The following is a 21,605-nucleotide window of genomic DNA, read 5'->3' on the forward strand; positions in this document are numbered from 1 at the left end:
GCTTAACCTTGTCGTGGAAGGTTTTATTTCAAATGAGACAGTAGCCACTTGTTCCATTTTAACCTTATTCGTATCAGCTAAGCCAGCAACATAAGGTTAACGAATAAAAAAAAAAAGCATTAACTTCTTTATTCTGCTTCATTTTAGAAGTGTGACTATTTAGCCAAGCTTAATGTTGATCAAGTACGTGCTGCTGGTGGTTGACAATGCTGAGAACTGGGATTAGAACTGTTGTCCCTCAGCCTGTTCAGGTCAATGGACTCTCAGGCACATCTCCTTGAACAGTACCTGCCTCTTCCATGCCCCCTCAATGATCTTGACTGCCTAATGCACATATTTTTATCATTAATTGGCCAGGATATGTACTATAAATGGAATGCCTAAGTGCAGTCTTATTTATATGAGTCATTTCACCCTCACTCTTTTTCTGGAGAAAGTGTGGTATTATATAATTCTAGGAGCAACCTACTAACAGAGAAAAAATGAGAAGGGAGAGGACTGGAGTTTTATTAATCCAGCTGTGCAAACCTGGACTGGCTAACAACATGCAACACCACAGTGAAACAAAAAAAAAAAAATAAAGAGAGCTGCTTTTGGACGCTTAACACAGATCCCACTCCAAGCACCACAAAAGCACTGTTGGAAGTTTTGTATAGCGAGCCCAGCACCAAGAAGTTAAAAGGCAATTTAAGAGCTTAGGACAGCTTTTCCGCAGGGACTTGGACGTGTTTCACCAGAGAAAGGACGCACAGTGACCAGCACAGCCCTGGCTGGTGGTGCCGCCACCACCTCCGTTGTCTGCGCCACTGGGACCGAGTCCCTCAGCCCCACAAAACGGTGGCCGCATGTGCCCCAGCGTCCTGCTCCTCCCTCCCGCAGCTCCGCCGGGCGGTCCCGCTACTCCGGTACCCCGGGGGGCGTTGGGAGAAGGGGAGGCGACAGCCGTGTTCCCCCCGGAGACGTGGAACCCTCGAGAGGAAGCGAGATACAAGTGAGCAGAAGGGACGGCATGAAGTGTACTATCAGCAAGGTTGCTGGTAACACCAAGATGGGAGGGGTGGCTGACACACCAGAGGCTGTGCTGCCATCCAGAGACCTGGACAGGCTGGAGAGTTGGGCGGGCAAAAATTTAATGAAACTTAACAAGTGCAGAGACTTACATCTGGGCAGGAACAACCCCAGGTTCCAGTATAAGTCAGGGAATGACCTGTTAGAGAGCAGTGTAGGGGAAAGGGACCTGGGGGTCCTGGGGACAGCAGGGTGACCATGAGCCAGCACTGGGCCCTTGTGGCCAGGAAGGCCAATGGGACCTGGGGGGGATTAGAAGGGGGGTGGTCAGTAGGTCAGAGAGGTTCTCCTTCCCCTCTACTCTGCCCTGGCGAGACCTCATCTGGAATATTGTGTCCAGTTCTGGGCCCCTCAGTTCCAGAAGGACAGGGAACTGCTGGAGAGAGTCCAGCGCAGCCACGAAGATGCTGAAGGGAGTGGAGCATCTCCCGTGTGAGGAAAGGCTGAGGGAGTTGGGGCTCTTGAGCTGGAGGAGACTGAGGGGTGACTCGTTCATAGGGATCAATATGGAAAGGAGGAGTGTCAGGAGGATGGAGCCAGGCTCTTCTCGGTGACAACCAGTGATAGGACAAGGGGCAATGGGTGCAAACTGGAACACAGGAGGTTCCACTTAAATATGAGAAGAAACTTCTTCCCAGTGAGGGTGCCAGAGCCTGGACCGGGCTGCCCAGGGAGGTTGTGGAGTCTCCTTCTCTAGAAATATTCAAACTTGCCTGGACACCTTCCTGTGTAACCTCATCTGGGTGTTCCTGCTCCGGCGGGGGGATTGCACTGGGTGAGCTTTCGAGGTCCTTTCCAACCCCTGACATTCTGGGGTTCCGTGAAGCGCCGCTGAGGAGAGCGAAGCGGCAGCACCGAGAGAGAGAGAGACCTGCGCGAGCCCGAGCGCGCTATTTCATTGGCTCGCCTTTCCTTTGCCGCCCGCTGATTGGTGAACGATCCCACCCACGCGCTCTCCCTGCCTTCCGATTGGCTGCCGCTTCCCGCTCAGCCCCTGCTGGGTGCGGCTTCCCGTGGTGCAGCGCGGTCCCCTCAGGGCCGGGATGGCGGCGGCGGGCGGGGGCGGCGGATCCTTCTCCCTCCTCGGCAGCGCCACAACGTGGCCCCTGAAGCGCTACGGCCGCTTCCTGCCCCCGGTAGAAGGCGACGATGAGGGGCAAAACACCTCCTCTTGGAAGGTGCGGGGGGGCGCCGCTTGGTGTAGCTGTGACTGGCTCCAGTGGGTGCCCAGCAGTAACAACTGAGGCCTTTGCAGGGATCTCGTTGCGCTAATGCAGCAAACAGGAGAGATTTAGCTTCATCTTTAATGTAAACACATCCATGATATAATAGCGGCCCATTTTTTTTTTTAATTTCTTCAGCAGTAACTTGCGGTATTAAAAACTATAGATCTTAAAATCATTTTGGTTGGAAAAGACCCCCAGGATCATCAAATCCAACCGTTAGCACCAAACTACATCCCTAAGAAATCAAGTTGGAGGAGTCCAAGCGTTTGCTTAAAGTCATTAAACCTGGATATGCAGTTTTAATTAGTAAAAAAATTCTTAAACGTGCTTTCTGTCTGTGGGAGCAGAAGGCAAGTTGTGTTACTGAGAGGTAAATGATACACCTGAATTCCACCACCGACCTTTGAAACGACTTATTTTGCATTAGAAAGGAAGATGTAGATTTTTGTGCGCACAGGGCTAGGTTTTTATTTTGTCTATCTTTTTAAAGGTTTTTGAATCAAATGAAGAATCAGGCTATCTGATCCTTACCATTGTGGTATCTGGCCATTTCTTTATTTCCCAAGGGCGAGCAGTGCTGGTGAGTTTCTCATGTATAAAGAATATTTCTCCATTCATGTTAGCGTCAGTACTAACTTCGTTTCCCTGCTCAGCTTCATTTTCTCTCCCACTAAAAGGAAAATGCCAATTTTATTTTGCTCATGGTAATTCTCATGTGCTGCTTTCTCTCCGTGTTTATCAGAATAACATTAAATGTGTTATTTCATACTGAGGAACACTGTTTCTTCTATGGCTCTAAAAATCTAGATTAAGATGTAATACTAAGGGCTGTTGGTGTTTAAAGATACTGGTTTTTTTCACTATTCTTCTGCCTAAGAAAACAGAAAAAACACGCTGTAGATAAATATATAACTATTAGTCCCTATAAGATTTGCTGTATGGTCCAGCTGGTTTCTTGCCAATGAACTTTGAGTATTTTGGTTTTGATAATTTGGTTTATCAAAGGGTATGGTTTTTTTTTCCTATGTTGGGTAATATGATCTGACATACATGTTATATTCATGGAGACAAAATAACAACTTCATTTTCACATAGCCTGTACTTAAGCAGCACCAGCGACTAAACTAAAGATTTCACAGTGACACTGAAGAGGTTAAACAAAACACTTCATCTAGGAGGACAGAGAAGGCCTGTGCTGGAAAGTGGAATCAAGTGTGTTCAGTGCGTATCGCCAACACTCAGTGATGATAACAAGTAGGAATTGGCTGATAAATATATCTGAAAGCTCTTACCATCCACTGGAAGATGCTGCACCATTAAGATAGCAAAAACTTTATATATAGATATAGAATATATTAAAGAGCATTTTGTAGCTTTAAATATGTATAAGCTTATAAATTAGTTTTTGCTGTGCCTCTTAAAAGGGCTTAAACTTACAGAAATATCTTGTAAGTATAGGGGTAAAACCAAGGATATCCTTGAATTTTTTTGGCCGGTGAATATGTTAGGAGTATGGAATAGATGAGCTAACAGCGAGCTGTCCGTCTGGATATCCCTCATACAAGACACGGTATTTGGCTCACATATTTTGTGAGGACAAGCTGAATGTTCTTGGACAAGGTAAAAATGGAACGTGGAAAAGTGTTTCAGCAGTTGTGCTGAATAAGAAAAAGGCACGGAGTAATTGAAAGTCCAGATAGGTGAAGAAACGCAACTGAATTGAGACTCGCTGCCATCTCTTGCCAAATTCTGCTTGGATTGCACCTCTCCGGAGGCTGGTCCTGTTTCCAGTATCCCAATGAGATGGCTGCAAATGTTTAATAGCTAGTAGGCTCATATTACTTTATAGAATCTCCCTGAAATAACCAAATAAAGGCTAACAGAAATAAGTTTTAGTAACTAACTAAAGAGCAAAAAAGGCACAGGCAAAAGCTGTAGCCCTTCAAAGGCTGCGTCTGGCAAAGACTGAATCTGGCAAGTGCCAGCAGGCAGATAAAAGTGCTGTCCTGAAGGATGAGTGCAGGGAGTATGAGAAAAGCTTCATAAAGACTTGGCTGAGAAAAGCACTTTCTTGCAGCTCCCGGGTTCAGTGGCCAGTGAAGCCTTCAGGCGGTTGCCTGGCTTGAAATGCCAGCTGAGGAATTTCGGAGCATGATCAGCTTTTAAGAGACACTGAGATATTGCAGTAACAATCGCAGCCTGAGAATAGTGCAGAATAGAGGAGGAGCAGACATGCTTGGTAAATGTGACTGATATCTAATGCTGAGTTTAAAAGGAAAAAAAAGTTTGTCTGCTTTTAAAATTCTGGCAATGCTTCTCTACCAACCCCAACAACATTTTATTATGTTTTATGGAAAAATTATATGAAACCGGTGTCATACGTGTTTTAAAACCTGATTGACAATTCCTTTGAGTGCACTTGTTTGAGTTGATGCAATTGAGCTCATTCTGCAGGTGTGTTCTGTGCATACAGAACTAACCCAGTGCGAAACACTTTGGTACAATTGTTCTTCCTGGGAAAATCCCAACCTACAGATATCTTTTCAGTCTTTGAAGAACAAAGGCTGTGGAATGTCTCTAGTGGAGCAGCCAGGATCATCAAACAGAAAGGTGACACGGAGGGATTGTGCTGGAAAAAGCTGCACGGGCAGTGATGCTGATAACAGCATTGATATAAAAATAAGTATGACCATTACTGGATCCCTGAATGCTTTTCTTCATTGTCCAAGGACAGTTTACACCCCTGTCTTTGGCCAGGAGTCTTCTAAAGCCTGTTGACGACAGGATCTGGAGAGCAGGAGCAGCTTAAAACACAGTATACTCAAAGCCAGCCAGAACTGCACAGGCCCCTGCTGAAATTTTGCAAACTCCTTCACGAGATGCCCTATAACAAAAAAGCTGCAATACTGTGCAGTCTGTGTTATTGCTGTAGAAATTATCAGACTGTAGAAATGGTTAATCTCACGGGTTCTATCTCCCTCTAGTCTCCAGCTCTCAGGAGCTGTCAGAAACCTGTCACAATATCTAAACAGGCTTTGCACGACTAAGTACATATAGTTCTGAATCTGTCACAGACCAAATCGTCTCACTGGGGTCCATCACAACGGACATTCTGTCACAGAGGATAAGGCACAAGTTTCTGCTCCAGAGGGAATGTATCAAATTGGATGGAATGCTGCAATTGTTGGAATGATTCAGCTTATGTTTTTACTGCGTACACTCATTTCTACTTGCTGGCCTGGGCTACTGAATATTTCCTTTTATTGCCAAGGAATTCTCAACACGTCCATGCTGCCTTACTCGCACTGAAATTCCCTCTGATCTACTTAAGAGAACTGTTTCTTGCTATGTAGTAAGTGCATCCTTTAAGTTGTTGATGTCTAGGCTTTTGATCTATCTTCTCATCCCTGCTTTTCAGACATTTTGATGTACTACAGGCTCCCGGTTTTGAGGGGACTGGATGACAATTATCACAGCTTTGTACCTCCACATAGGAACACAGCGAGGCACGAGATCTGTGTCACAGGGGCACCGTTTCCTTCTCAACTTGAATAACTATACTGCATTTTTGTAAAATTTCTGTGGATGAATAATAAAGGGATTTCCTCCCCTCTGACAGTAATCTAAGAACAAGCTGCTAGCTAAATTCAAGAATCCATTCAGTGGTGAATGTTCTTAACTTTGTTTTTTTGACTGCAGCAGTAATGATAGAGCAGGAACCCTCATCCCACCCCAAGAATTTTAACGTGATCATCCTACGTAATACTTTTTTTAAAAATAAAGTTTTCACCCAGCATCTGTAAGAAAGAAAACTTATTAATTGGATGCTTTTAAAATGGATAATACTGTAGTTGATATATTCTGATCTCTTCTGGTTTAAAATTGGCAAGGAATGTAGTAAAATCAGTGCATTAATAGATGCAAAATGTCTTGGTTTGTACCTTCTGTTTTCTTTAGGAAGATAAAAGTCAGGGTGCAGCTGTTCTTCGGTGATGCATACATTTTACAAAGGCCAAAATGAACCTTTTTAGCTGCCAGCAAGCTCTGCGTTATGCTGATAATACTGTGGGTGGCTGCTTTTTAAAGTCCAGCAAAAAAATCAAAGTCACATAATAAAAAGGGTGAACTCCCAGGATCTGGCTGGTTTGTATTTCACACAGAACTTTTCTTTGTCGATTCTTCTGCAGTGAACAGTGATGTAAACTGAACTAAACGGGGCAGGTTGGTAAAATACCTTGTGTTATGTACACTGCTGTGTGGTGAGGTGCCGTAGGTTTGAAATAATTGATGACGGTATCTAAGAAAGCTCCAGAACTGCTCATTGAAGTAGTTTTATACTATTACAACAAATAATTGTGGACATGCTCAGTGTTTCTGTCAGAAAACAAGTTAGTTATTTTTTCATGGGTAAACTTTTCAGGAAGGGGTGTGTGCTTGAGATGACTTCAAACGTTCTTTAAGGACACTGAGACATGTTTGTAAACTATCTTAACACCCTCTTTCCTTTAAAAATGCAGTCTGCTTGTGATCAGCCAAATGGAATTAAGGGGATGGTAAATGGAACCTCAGAACATGGAACATAAAAGGCCCTGACATGTAATGCAAACCCAAGGGTGTTTTGATTTGGCTTTTTTTTTTTTTTTTTAAGCAGAGTTCTTCATTTGGAATTAAATTACACATTTCTAGGACCTGTTTTTGCTGCAGTGTTGCCTATCAGAGTGGATATTTTACAGTAGAAAAATCTCATTCTTGCATACTGTAGATAATGGAATTTTAACAAGAATATCTCAACAGCGTCTCTATCAATTTCTGGCCACACTCTTCAAGAAACATCATGTTCCGTTTACCACAACTCTTACTTCCTTTCCCTCCTTCGAATCAGCACATCATGAAAATTATATTTTGGTGGTTTATTCAATGCAATTAATTCCAGTGCTAGAATTCTTAATGTCCTCCAAATTAAACAAATTGAATTCGTAAAGAGGACTTACTTAATAGGATAAAATTAATCCAGAGTAATTGATTTGTGACCTGATCTTTTAAAGTGTAGACTAAATGTCCTTAGTGCTCTCCTGGTCCCCTCACAACTTCTAATAAGCTAACAGTGCTTGGGATACACTGGATTCTAACCTCATTAACTAGGCAATGTTCTAATGTTCTCGATGCTCGCTTTGCACTGCCTGAAACTTCCGCACCAAATTTTGGCGATGATATTCACAGCAGTGCTTTGGGTAGACGAAGGTCCCCTGCAATAAATTGGACCGAAACCTAGGGAAGTAAGCAGGTTGTTACTGCTGCTTAGTGGTTCTCCACTGCAAAGCTACAGGTTCTTTTTTTTTTTTCTTTATTAAAGGTCCTATGATTGCTATTTCACAGAGTAGAAGGAATCTTAGTTTTATTGACTTAGTACCCCAACCATAGTTGAAAAATGTCAATTTTAGTTTGTTTAATTCTGCACTGTTGACATGATTGTTTTGCACAAGCCGAGTATCTTTCTGCATGAGCTTCCCCATTTGTTTCATATAACGATACATTCCTGTTGTGTCATGATTACATACTGGTGATTGGCAGGAGTAAGAAGTTTTAAGGAGTTCTGATCTTTTCTCTTGCCTCAGTCCTTCTAAACCCAACTCTTAGAATAGTTTTTAAAGAGTAGTGACGTCTATTAATGACATGTGTTTACCCTAGAGTTTAATGTATGGGATGGATGTAGGGAAGGAAAGATTTTGTATCAAGAATAAAAGAACTTGCTGCTTCATTTCACTTTCCTGGCTCTGCAGAGCCAGAGCACTCTCTTTAACGAGTTCAGCCCTCATGTGTTCTCTTCCACAATCAAACAAGCTTAATAGCAAGATTTCAAATCCAGCTTCGAAAAGATTTGGGGGTAAAAAAAAAAAAAAAAAAATTGCATGCAAAAGGATAATGCAGAGCTTAACATCCTTTTATTCCTTATTCCTGTTAGTTTGCTGTCTGCCTGCCTTAGTTTTTTTCTGCTCCCCGCCTCGTGTTTGGGGATTATTATTTTTGTCACACTGACACTCCTACTCTCAGTTTTCAAGACGGCTCATAGCGTAGGAATAAAAACTAATGTATTTGGCCTTATTTAGATCTTGAAGAAAGATACAAGTAAGGAAAACTTCTATTTCTCAGCGTGTTACAAGGTAATAACGAAGATTTGGTTGGAATTATGTTCAAAGTTTGATTTTCATCATTTCTAATGTTAAGCTGGAAGGACATTTTTATTTTAGTCATTAATGAAGGGAAGACTTCTATTTGTTATAAAATAAGTAGGTTTCTAATTTAAAAAGTGTAAAATCGCAACTCGCGTTCTCTTTTGGGAAGGCAACGAGTTAAAAATTGGTATTTTTCCGATATACGGAAGCATTTGATTTATAATCTATACGTCAGGTTTCAAGTAAACCCTTGTGAACATGTTTTCCAACTCTACTTACTTTTCTGAAAGCATCTCAGTTTTGCCTCTGCTTTAGTGTTCAGAATAATACTCGAACATCATTTTCAAGCTTTTACAGATTGTCTTATGAATGAATCCAAACTAATTGATGCAAGCCAGCATAGCTGCACTGGTACATAAAAACCATTTCTTAAATATGTATTAATTTTTAGTTAGGATTGCCTAAAGGCCTTGCAATCCAGCATAAAATGGGTAATCTGTTCCTGTGTTCATATTTTGCTTAGTACCACAGGGTTTCTACGTGATACAATAAAAATATTCACCAATAACATGCAGTACCTTCCAAAATACATCACAGGCCTCGTTATCTACCTCTGGGATGCTGGCAGAGATGCTCTTGACTTGGAGCACTGGAACAAGGGAGAGATTCATTGTGCTCTTGCTTCTTGTTGCTCTGAATTCCTTAACCTAACTTCATGGGCAGACTCATAACTCTCGCATTGTTGAAAAACAGAGAGTGGTCATCATTAAGAACCTTATTTTGTTTTAATTCGGGCAGCCTCAAATACAGTCGGTGCTGAGGTAACATGGAAAAGCTTTGAGGAACAAAACAGACCTTAACACGGGGCAAAATGGGGTTTATTTGCTGCTTAGAACTGAGGAAAATCTAGAAGAGCCTGACTACAGACACAGTAACTGATGTGAACAATTTAATGATGGAGTTCAGGCTGAGTAATTCTGCAGAGCTGAGCTGGTCTGAACCATTTCTTCTCCTTTTGCAGGTATAATACTTGTGCTGTGTATTGCTGGAGTACTGCATTGAGATTTCCGTTTGATTTAGCTACTCTTAATTATTTCTGCTTGGCAATATGCAGTCACCCAAAGGTGCAAGACAAAAGAAAATACTTTCTGCTTTGTTCTTCAGTTAATTAAACCTGAACTAAATTACATTTCTGTTAATTACATTTTTGAAGTTGAATTAATAGGAGTACATAACTAAAAATTCCAAATGCTGTTTTTTTCCCAGCATTCTTTACTATAGAAACAGGACATATAAATGGATGGGAAACATCAATAAAATAGTTGGTAGGAACATTAAACATTGGCTGCCTTTTATGATTTATTTGTAAACAGTTATTATTTTAAGGAGAAAATGTTTGTTCTACGTACATTTACAGTATAGGAAAAACCCTATAAAATAGACTTACTATGGGAACAGCTATATTTAAATAAACATATTTGCTGTGTCTCAAGAACAGCAACTATTTGAAATGCATAGAAGCAACACAAGTAGCCACAAGTTAACGTGGCCTTTGTGTTTTGAGAAGGAATGGATATTCCCCTCAATATAAGTTAAAACATGTTCAAGATTTATGGCTTTAAATGGGGGAATTAAGTCCTTGTGCTGATGTGGAATTTAAGTTAGTGTTTATTTCACAAAAATAAATATAAATGCACTTAGTCTTGTGTTTTGTACCGCCATGTACTGAGCCCTCTTTGCAATGCGTGTGCACGTTTAATGCTGATTTTTTGCTGTCACAGGTGCTGCTATTTCCACGATGTTGGCACCACCAAAATTCGTGACATTTGACATGACTTCTTGCTGTGCACAATCACTACCTTAACTTGCCGATGCTTTTCCTTTTTCAGCTTTAAACAATATTTTGGGGCCAAACTCTGCCCAGCCCTGAACATCCGTAGCCAAATTTCAAAGTAATATATTCTAATGTGCAGTTTAACCTGATTATTCTGGCAATGTTGTAACAGCGCTGCGTTCTTCTCTTAGCCCGCTAACCTCATACCTGTGTTTTGCTCAGTATATTCTCCGCTGTCACCTCCTCCCTGAAGAGACTGACGGGTAACCCAACTGCAGTATAAAAACATCTTTATCAAGATGCTTCGTTTACCTGAATTCCAGCTGGAGAAAATGGGCCTGAGCTGAACCAACTGTCCCCTTGTTGAGGTTTTCCTGTTCTCTGCTGCCCTCTTGGGCAACTCCATGGGATGCAGAAGAATTTAAAGCTCTGATGCAGCCGGTTTATTATGTATTTCTTGGAGCCTTTCATAACACGCATAAACAGAAACGTAAAATATATATGGAGATTAGAGTGTACCTTGACTCAGTGTTGTTACTGGAGCTGCAGATTCAGATTTAATTCCTCATGTGGTGTATTTTTGAGAGGCTTTGTGTTAATGTACTTAAAGGAACAAGACGTAAAGATACCTCTCACAGGTCACTGTTGAAACTCAGCTGTACTACTGGAAATATTACTCAGTGAAGCACACAATTCCTAGCACGGTAAAAATCACAGGCGATTTTTTGACAGATACAAAAGACTAATTGCATTAGGGATTAAATTACATCAGGGATTAAATTACACCACGCGACTTCAGGGTGAGCTTCTGAGTGTTGCATGTTCGTGCTCTGCTTTATTTCAGGAAGGCTTTTCATTAATTGATTCCCATAAGTGGTTAAAGATAGTCAGAAGAGCAGACTGCCTGCTGCTCCGCGCGCACTCAAAGGTGAGCTGCTTTTAATATTTCTAATAGCTGACACAGTTCTGTGTAATATAAGTTATCTTAATATTGGATAACATAAGTTGTGAGATATTGTCAATTGTCTGTATATTTTTTTTTTAACTCTAAACCAGAATGCATTGAATCATCCTAATGTCTTTCGTAACTGCTAATACACAAGTCTTTTAGACTTTTTCTGAGTTATCTACTCAAACAGTTAGACCAGTATTTATTTTAGAATCTATCCTTAAATATAAGGACTCATTTCAGAATAAGTCTAGTCTAACGCTGCTGCTAGGAAATACTAAGTGTCTTAAACTATTTTAAATTCACGGGCTATGCTTGCCTGAAACCAAAATACTTTTGCTTTCTGATTTTTGTCAATTCTTATGAAATGTGGAGTATCATTGAAGACAACTACCGAGCTGTTCCACTAATTACTTCTGATCAATCAGTAGATCATCAGTTTTCTTTACAGTTAATAGAACCTATTGCCCAGCAGAGTGTTGAGAGATTCTGCTGCATCTCACAGGAAACATAAAATCAACATCACGATCACTTTTTGAGGCTTGAACAAAAGCTCTGAGGGACAGCTCAGAAAAGGAAGAATATTAACAGTCTTAAATGAGTTTAATGCATTTAAGTGTTTACTTACCGTAAATTCACCTCCCTTAAACTGGATTTAGTGGCACTGCAGTGGTCCTATCATAGTTCCTCTACTTTATATCCTAAATTGTAGCTGAAGTGATCCCTTAAATGCCGTCAGTGTACATAACTTCTATGCTAATCTTCAAAAATATTACACCATTTCTGATTTACCTTGTGCTCCTTCTCAGTCTTATTTTACTACTTCACTCGTTGCAGTTTCTTTCCTATGTTTGCATTTTTGTTGCCTGTTACCTGCTTTGCAGTTATCGAGTAATCCATGTCAAATAAACATGGAGGTTAATCAGTGAGATCGCGTACTTCAGAAGAAACTGCGTGGACATTAACTGATTGGGTTGAGTAAGTCATTAATATTGTGTTTATAGTGAGACTCACTCATTTCTTCAAGAGTATTATTTTGATAGGGCATTGTGGACTCTTAGCTAGCAGAATGGGTTTCTAAACTACATTTTTGAGAAGCTCAGGATGGATGAAGGGACTGTAGGGGTAACTGAAACAAGTGTTCTTTGAAAGCCTCCAAAAGGAATTCAAATTAAGACGGCAATTACCTGTTTGTCATTGTAATGAGAACTTACCTATCTGGCAGTTCCACAAAACAGTTCTTGGTGATGCAACGCTGAGCCAGTTAAGTTGACATCTTAGTTAATTAGAGCAAATGTAACTGGGCACTGGCAAAATGAGTGCTACAGTTTGAATTATTTTGACATTTTTTTCCCCTTTAAAAAGGCACCGAGACGAGCTTTTATGCTTACAATGCCAGTAAGCTAAGTCAGTCCAAGGAAAACTTGCTTCTTTTCTAGTACTTTAACCATGTTTCAAGTTTGGAATTTCAAGATCAAACTGAAAGTCCCATTAATTCGCTCCCTAAACAAGAGCATTCAATGTGTATCTGCCTCACATCAGCTGAATGCTGACAGACTCTTGCACCGCTGTTTTCAGGGCCGTTTGTTGGACCTCATATACTTTAAAAATTCTATATGGTACAGCACAACCACCTATACGGAGGGTTCAGACCTGTCCAGATTTATTTTTAGTATTATTTCACTATTTAGAGTAACACATTTGAGTTTCTTGCGCTCCTGATCCAACTGCTGACTTGCTATGTTCAGCTACTTCTAGTTTAGATTCCAGAGTTACCTTCTCCTTACTGTCCTGTCATTTTATGTCACGACTAACTGTTCAGAGTTGGCACGTCCTCATAGGATACTCCTTGCAGCAACAGTAAGAACCGAATTTCCCTGTTACACTTGTAAAAACCCGTGTTGTCAGGGCAAGGTTTGCTCACTTGGCTGACAAGTGGCCCTGTTCACTTAGCATTTTCTGGAGGGTTTTTAAAGTAATTTTCAAACTAGCTGCTGGGATAAACGAAGATACAGCAGCAAGAACTCATTTCTTTGTATCTAAGTTGGTGCAGCGATCCGAAAATTAATCGCCTTCTTCCGAACTACAAGAAATAAGAGTTTAATTAAATCCAAATAGTTGGAGGGGATCGACGATTAATTTAATTTCTCTTTGGTTGTGGAGCAGAATGAATGCCGCCTGTTCCGCGTGCAGTTTGGTGGCAATTCCAAGGAGCAGATGCTGGAAAGCTGCTGCAGCTGCGTTCGGAAACTCGCAGAGTACGTCCCGGTGCAGGTTGCGGATGAGCAGAACCAGCAGCTCTATCACGGTCTCCCCCCGCTGGGTAACGGCGAAAATCAAGAGCAGGACACGGAACAAAACGCATCAGTGCTACTTATGGTAAGTAAGAGCACAGAGACAGAAAAACAATCAACTATTAGCGCTACATCTGTAAATGACAAATTTTAAACTAGGAGACCATCTATTAATAGATGAAGTATGATTTGGGAAACACGAAATTCAGTTTACATGCAGGGAAACTGAGTAAGTGACCAGGGCGGCAGCTGCTGACGCTGGTCATCGTCTTCCTCTTGTCTCAGCGTGCCTGGAAAAAAGTTAACAATGCTCAAAAATGTGGTTCCAGCTCCTCAGGCTTATTGCAATAAACCTCAGAGCAATCAGATACCTTTGCTTCAGCCTCCAAAAGGTCACTAGCAACCAAAATTAATATACACATTTCACGGGACCGTAGGAATATTAGCAAGTGTATTCAGGGTAGGAACAGAATGTTTCCCCTCTCCAAGACAAAGACCCAAGGTAAATATGGAAAAGTGTTTCTGAGTGTGACTAATTCTTAAATATCTGCTCTCCTGGGTATCCAGAGGACCATGTTCAACTGCTCTAAAAAACACATCCCTGCAGCCAGCTTAGCCAGGATATCCTTAGGTACGTGATAAAAGTATCAGGACCAACACTGAGCCCTGAAAAAGGAACAGCAAAGCTTTCAGCTACGTCATTTTCCTGATGATAGGAAGGTCCTGCTCTACTGGACAGTGGAATCATATTTGGTAGAGAAAGTGCGAGGAAAAAAAAAATATATATTACTAATCTGTCTCACGCCGTTTCCAGGAAGGCATACGAGAGACCTTCAACAGCTGATACTCAAGATTTGTTGTTTGTTCTTTATGAGATAACCTATACTTTAGGCTTTGCTCATTTTCCGATAAGCTGAAGCAAAAAATGAAAGGTAAAGAAAGCATTTCATGGCAGAATGCTACTGAACAGCAACAGTCGGACTGTTGGTATTAATAATGCTTTTGCTCCAGAAGTTAAGACTGAAAACCCTGCTCAGAAAATAGAATTGACAACTTCAAGCAACTTTTCAGTGACGTGGCCCCCAGGAAGGAAAAATCCTCCCGGGGTGCATTCACCCTGCAAGTAACTTTAGGAAACACTGTGTAAGTAGTTTAAAAGTTGTCTTAGTTTTGACATGACAGTTTAACTACAGGCCTATTAGTTCATGTCTTTCGTTTTAAAAGATTTGAGCAGATGTGCATTGAGGTTCCAGGAAAAATGCCTTTTTACTGCAGAAGGTAGCTGAGCACGTTCTCTTTGCATTATCTCTAAAAATGGAACCACTTCCCTTCTTGCGCATACCCACACTCTGCTTGCTAACCAGCCCTGATTTGCATTTGGTATTTTTTTTTAGCCAGATGAGCCTCTACCAGATTCCTGCACAAGCCTTGGAGAAAGAAGATCTGTAACACAGCTAGCGCAGGTAAAAATAATCTAATATTTAGATCCTGTAACTGAATCTCGCAGGCACAGAAAGTTATCTGATATGCTGCAGTCATCAGGTAAATGTCTTCACCGAACATCGGGATGCCATCGTCTACACCAACAAAACCCCGGGATCTCCTGTAATGATCTCGAGCTAGGAAATAAGCCACAAAACCAGGTATTTTGTGGCGTAGTCATTAACCCATTTGCATAAGAACAAAGCACCACAAATACCCAGAGCAAACAAATACCCAGAGGGCACACCCAAATAAATGGGTTTGTCCTCCTTTGACTGCAGAGATGACTCTTCTGCTGTCATAGTTCAAGTCTGAAAAGATGAACCTCATCCTTAACCCACAGCAAAAGATCCCGTAATTGAACTGGCAGCTTCACCAAGAAGTCCAGGGAAAAGCTGTGTTTAAAAATAACTGGAAGTTACCGTTCCTTGTTTACTGTGAATCTGGGACTGTACAGAAGCAGATGATTAAGGAGAAAACTCTTTCCAACCTCTTATTTTTCTGCTTGTACAATGCAGCGAGCGCGCATCACCAAGCAAGCGATCAAACACGGCAGTTTGCCTTTAGCAACTGTGTTTTTCATGACTAACCTCTGCTTTCAGAGGCAATCCTAGGCAATGTAAATTAAACCCAATATAATAAACAACTTAGATTCTAAAAACTATTCTGTGGTCCCTGCATAAGATGGGAACACGATACCTGCTTCAAACAAAGCTCTCTGCCAGTGGTTCAGTTCTCCATTTCCACCACTGCAGGAAGCAAGCAGAAACACTGATTTTAAGCATTTTCTTGCAGGTTTGTTTTTTTTTTTTTAAAAAAAAAAAACCTCCTCAACCATCTTTACAGATACTTTTCTCCACCAGGAAAAGAGCAGTAGTACAGTGTGAACCAACAATAATTAGCGAAAATATTAAGGCCCCTGCACATCATACTTACCTTCGGCATTTTAGTGATTTTCTTTACGTCTGCTCTCGTGTACAAAATTACTGATAACCATGCTGCAGCTTTAATGCCTTCAGCACAGACAGGTAAAGAAAATTAAAGGTGGGGAGGTCTAGAGAACATTTACAGCCCAAATGATGGAAAAATTTTAAGTTGTAGTGAAGCTGCTTCAGTTGTCATAGGAACCACAGCATGAAAGCACTCGGGGGTCACCCAGTAACCTATGGGTGCGTTAGACACATTTCATCCTTTTCCAGCGTGGAGGTTCACAGGAAGCCACGCTACCCGTTTCTGATTTAAATAACTGCAAAAGAAATTAAACCTGCGTAAAAGCGAGACTGGAGCTGGGTGTCACAGCAAAAACTCCATCCCGCAACCCTGCCCGATGGAAAGGGTTCAAAACAAGGCAGGCGCATCTTTATTAAACACTGACGACTTTAACGGAGCTGCGTTGTTACCAAAAACGTGTAATGGTACCTTTTTTTGGTTAAACTCTGGCAGTCTGTGCTGAAGCAGCCGGCCGAGCTCGCCCTCGCGTCGCAGCGCTCGGTGTGGCGCGCAGAGGAGCTGGGGCCCTTCATCCGCTTGTGTCTGATGGATCACAACTTCCCCGCTTTTGTGGAAGACGTGGAGAAGGAATTGAGAAAACTTGCAGAAGGTTGAGAAATTCCAGCTTACGATACGCTCCAGGACACCCAACACTCGGGATGCACAAGCTTAAATGTGATTAAATAGTTGAAAAAGTCTCACGCTGCCTTTTTTTTTTTGGTCAGTGTTTTATTTTTAAAAACAGGTGAATCCACTTTTTATACATCATTGCACTTCAACAAATACACAGAACACAAGTTCATGCATCTACAGTTACGCACATCATGAGAACCCTGTTAGGTCTATTTCTACAGTCTTTAAATCATGAGAAATTACAGTGTCAAACTAAAGAGTATAACTAGTTGCATAGAATATCACCATGCTGTAACATTTCATCATTTAAACAAAAAAAAAAAAAGAAAATTATAAAAGTTTGCCTGAATTGAATGTACAAGAATATGTTGAACACATCAGTGCAAAAGGATTTGAGAATTTACATGAGTTAACAAAAAAAAAATCACTTAAAAAGCAATCATATATATATATTTATAAACTGAAGTTTTGTTTTTGTTTTCAACTGCATTCCACCACCACATCGAACCATTCCAGCTTTTGAAGTCTGATTATAGGACACCCAAGTCTCTCTATACAGGTTAAGCCCTTAAGATAATTTCAATTTATATTACGTCTCTAAGTACCAGAACACTATAATTCTCTCATCTTTCAGACATACAGTAAGGAATGAATATCAGCAGCTTAAAAATGAAACACAATTACTGTATTTTGGTTTTCCCCCTCCCCCAAAATATAAATATATATACTGTATATATTTTTAAGTTTTGCTGTACTTTACAAAAAGTCTCACTAGATGGCAGCGGTGCGATTTAGAGCTTTGCCAATTTGAACAGCTACAGGAAGTAAAAAAATGGCGCATGCGTGAACCGGCTTTACTGCTTCTAATGTTTAAATAGATTCAGGAAAAAAATAAAAATTAAAAAAAAAAAAAGCAACATTCACAGCACATCAAGCCCAAAATAGTTTACACCTTCTACACTGAAGCATTATTAAAATTTATCTGGCTAGGTCATCCTTACAGGAGAGGCTAAATAAGGCATGCGTTAGACAGTCATATTGTTGCTCACTTGAAAAGGAAAAAAAAAAAAAAAGATAATAAATCAGACAGAACTGGAGTTCTAGAACCAAGAGTTCCAACCCTTAAATTTAGCAGGTCATATTGCCATCAGTCTCTCAGAAACTTAAAGCTCTACAAAAGAAATGAGAAAAGGTGCCAGTCAATGCCCGGCAGCGCTCCCAGCGTCACCTCCCGCCCCAGCGTGCAAAGCCAAGCGCTCCGGGGCTCACACCAACAGAAAGGGGGGTTTTCATTATTATTATTATTATTATTAGCAATAGCGACGATCAGCATCATTAAACTACCTGCGTCATATATGAAAAAACTCTTTGCCCCGCCCCCCGAGTGCTGTTGGCAGGAAGGCGAGCGCCGTTCCCAGGGACTTCGGGATGGTTTCATAAAACAACGGATCTTTACGCACCCCAAGCACTACAGCAAAAGGGCTTTAGCCTGAGCGTTGCCGAGATGCGGGCGAGTCATACTTACATGAGAAGCGTTTTTAATTTGTGTTTCGCTGGCGTAAGTTTTTATCTTTATGATTGTTTGTAGAATTGGTTTTCCTGGAGAAAGAAAGAATTAAAAAGTTGCACCAAAATCAGTCGCAAGCAGAGGAAAAAATGTCTTAGTACTTAATTAAGTTAAACATCACTTAATTTTTCCTCCTCTTCAGTGGCCAAGGACAACATGACTTCTAGACTTTGTATGTTGCCACCTTCTTGCCCGGTGGAATTCATGTCCCATCTCTGGCATTTTGCTTCCTAGTTTTACCACTTTGTTGTCAGTGATGGTTTTTTTGTTTGGTTTTTGCTTATAATATTTGTAACAAGTACATCAAATCGGCTACATCAGCCAGTCAGGGAGACCACAAATACTTGTTTTCTAACTCCTTCAGCACTATTTTCCTTGCAAAGACCTTGCCCACAGCACTTTTCCTTACGCCAAACCAAAGGGTCTGTCACCATCCATAACCTCACACAAAACATCAATCCCATTTACTGTCAATTCCCAGAAACCCTCAGATTATGCTCATTAATTTTTTTTTTTCCTTAAAATGCACTTACATTGGCCCAGCTGGTTCATCATCTGCAGCAGAAATTCCGATGCGATCCGGGGAAGACGGGAAAAGGAAAGAAAAATAAAGACAGAGTGAGATTTGGCACCGCACGCCGGCCAAACCGCGAACAGCAAACTGATCTATCTACAGCAGGAAAGGCCATTCCACTGGGTAGTGCAAAGATTCATGGAGTTATTTTTCTGGATTCAGGTTTTAATGGCAGGTATGTTGCTTCAATGGTTTTTAGTTAACACTTGGAATGCTGGTCATGAAGAACTGCAACTGTAGCGGACAGATTGGTGCAATATGGTCAGACTCATCTTGTCCCCAAGTTCCAGTGGTTCAATCTCATAAAAAATAGATGAGAAGACAAACCAACGGTTCAGTTGTAAAATCCTGCTGGTTGTTTTCTTGCATTGATTTTTTTTTATATATATATATATATATATTTTTTTTTTTTTTTAAGCGATTCAACAGCTGATGGGTAAATTACTGGTATATACACACCAGGGTATATACACCATATGCTCATCTTCCCCCAGGGATGATACAACCTCTACATATTCCATTTTTCTCAAGGTCTAATTAGAACGGGCCAGGTTAGGAGGAGGTTGAAGGTGCAATTAATTTCAGAATCCAAACACAGTCCTTGGATAGCAATGGGCATCGCAAAGGGCTCAAACACCTCCAGACACAACAGACGGAAGACTGACGGCACCGTTCTGCCTGTGTCTCTTGGCGAAAAAGATTGTCTTTTGGCAAAAAAAATTCTCTTCAGAATTGGAAAAAGATCTGCCAATGAGTAACGTTTTGCACCAGCTTCTTTCATGACCAATTGAACTTTTTTTTTTTTTTTAATTAGAGAATACCTTATTTTGCCCCCAAGCTGTAGTTCAGAAGACAGAAGTGCATTGAAACAGCTGTACAAAAAAAAAAAATAAATCCAGAAAGTTAACGCTCCCATAGAAGGATTTTTGGGGGGGACCAATTCAGGACCTGCTGGTTTTGGCACTCAACAGTTGCCGTTCCCACCTCGTGCCGGAGGGATTTTTTAAATTTTTTTTTTTTCACTGAAGTCTTTAAGAAACTCTCAGCAGGATTCCACAAGGGTGCTCAGTGCACATGAAGCAGTTATGGAAGTTACAGTCTTAAAACAGTGTAGGCATCCGCATGAGCACACGCCGGGAGTAATGTCGCTCACGGGGGACATTACTCCACCTGGACCTTCAAGGCAACGGAGAGGCAAAGCCACCGCTAGCACAGACAGTGACCAGAACAAAATAAAGGAAAATATTTCAAAAAAAAAAAAAAAAACTAACCACAAACCAAGAGCTTTACGGCCAAAAAAATAACACACTAGCGACACACCGGTGTCCACAAAAGTCCATTACCAGCAACAGTGACACTATCGGACAAGGGACAGAGAGAACTGGGACTAATCGGGACAGCCGGACATCAACGCGCTGGTGTTTGTACAGCGGGATATACGGACACATCGGGTACTGAAACACAAAGTGCGGGAGATCTACACCTGTCCTCCGCAAACAGCTTTTGGTTTGGCCGAAGGTCTGAAAGCGGGTCGGGCTGTGCGAGCCCAGCGGGGCGGATGGACAGACGGACAGACAGCCCCCTGCTCCCCCGCCGCTTTCAGACTTCTCTCCGCTCTCTAACAAGCAGCATCGACACCTTTGAGAGTTTGTTTCGCTGGACTTCAGAAATATCAAGCTGCACTGTTAAGATTCAAGCTCTCACTAGAAAAATAACCTTTTTCCTTCGCCGTTAAAATATTTAGCTATTTCAGATAGGTAGTTTTGTGCTTGGTTTTTTTTGTTTTTTGTTTTTTGTTTTGTTTTTTTTTTTTAAAAAAAGCCTCACATTTCTAAAGGCTGCCATCGGGTGTTTTCCCTACGAAGATCCAACAAAAAATGCCTGTTGGAATAGTTAAGATTACACGGTGGATCACCACCTCTCGCCCCTTTCCCATCTAGAACCTGAAGAAAATAAACCCGAGGACAATTTTTCTGTGCGTTCCTACCCTGGTCAGTTTTAACTGCTGGAATAGTGTCCCCAGTACAGTACAGTACAGACAAAGACCGAAACCTCAGCGAAATCGGGGGGCAACAGAACAACAGAAAAATAAGTACAAAATTAGACTAAATAAAGATTAAAAACAGCAAACTGAAATCCAAATTAGTCGTGAACGTGAATGAAGAAGTCTAAGAAAAAGTGTTAACATTATGACTTGTGCATTGTATAGACTAAAGCGGAGATTAAACAAACTCCAAAGCATGCAGATCTCTCACTTACCACCATTTTTTAAAGGTATGATGCAATTGAAGGGGGGGGGGAAAAAACACAACAAAAGAAAAAAAAAACACAAAAAAAAAGAAGTCATAGTAACCGACAAATATCAATATAACTCAAAACCTTTATGCCAGAAGACCTGCTCTCATCACCGATAGTCTCTAACAGTAGGTAAAACCTGTGGCCATCGAGAACATCCTCCCCGTACGCTGCTTCATTCCATTCTGCTCCCAAAATGCTGCCAGGGGAGCTGTAATTTTATAAAAATCTCCTCCTTTGGCAGGAATTTGCTTTTGAATTCTGCAGGCTCCAAAAACCCCACTGTTGATATGATACAGGACTAAACAAGCCCACCAGCCAAGCTCTTCTTGTGGGTATAACGAGGAATTCTCTGCTTAGTTTTGCCCTGAAAAGCACATTTCTGAACCAGAAGGTTAGAATTGCTGCATCGTGTAACGTATAATCAATCCTTCCAGGCAAAAATATCTGCACATTAAAATCACGAGATGATGACAAATAGATTCATATTAACTGTCTGGGAATGTAACTCCTGCTTCGG

The 21,605-nt window shown here is 41.1% G+C and overlaps 2 protein-coding genes across 2 annotated transcripts in view; one reads left to right on the forward strand and one right to left on the reverse strand.

The window, feature by feature from the left end:
• The first annotated feature begins 2,111 nt into the window (after nt 1-2,111).
• REC114 (REC114 meiotic recombination protein) lies at nt 2,112-16,661 on the forward strand. The gene is made up of 6 exons (XM_065642145.1): nt 2,112-2,246; nt 2,785-2,874; nt 11,146-11,229; nt 13,417-13,629; nt 14,939-15,007; nt 16,470-16,661. Exons 1-6 carry the CDS (start codon nt 2,112-2,114, stop codon nt 16,629-16,631), a joined length of 753 nt encoding a protein of 250 aa, XP_065498217.1. The 3' UTR covers nt 16,632-16,661.
• Nucleotides 16,662-16,740: 79 nt separating this feature from the next.
• NPTN (neuroplastin) overlaps nt 16,741-21,605 on the reverse strand; it is a 55,035-nt gene continuing 50,170 nt past the window's right edge. The window contains exons 6-8 of the mRNA XM_065641684.1: nt 18,750-18,771; nt 18,175-18,248; nt 16,741-17,820 (exon numbers count right to left, since the gene is read on the reverse strand). Of these exons, the coding sequence (XP_065497756.1) occupies nt 18,188-18,248; nt 18,750-18,771 (83 nt within the window). The 3' untranslated portion in view covers nt 16,741-17,820; nt 18,175-18,187. The remainder of the gene's footprint in view (nt 17,821-18,174; nt 18,249-18,749; nt 18,772-21,605) is intronic.

This window comes from Caloenas nicobarica, chromosome 10 (genome assembly GCF_036013445.1).
Source record: "Caloenas nicobarica isolate bCalNic1 chromosome 10, bCalNic1.hap1, whole genome shotgun sequence".
NCBI classification, from domain to species: Eukaryota; Metazoa; Chordata; class Aves; order Columbiformes; family Columbidae; genus Caloenas; species Caloenas nicobarica.

Bases quoted from the DNA above. Each gene is read 5' to 3' on its own strand.
- REC114 (XM_065642145.1), top strand. From the start codon at position 2,112: ATGGCGGCGGCGGGCGGGGGCGGCGGATCCTTCTCCCTCCTCGGCAGC. The intron at 2,247-2,784 runs GTGCGGGGGGGC...ATCTTTTTAAAG, and splicing joins AAAACACCTCCTCTTGGAAG to GTTTTTGAATCAAATGAAGA. The intron at 2,875-11,145 runs GTGAGTTTCTCA...GCTTTATTTCAG, and splicing joins CCCAAGGGCGAGCAGTGCTG to GAAGGCTTTTCATTAATTGA.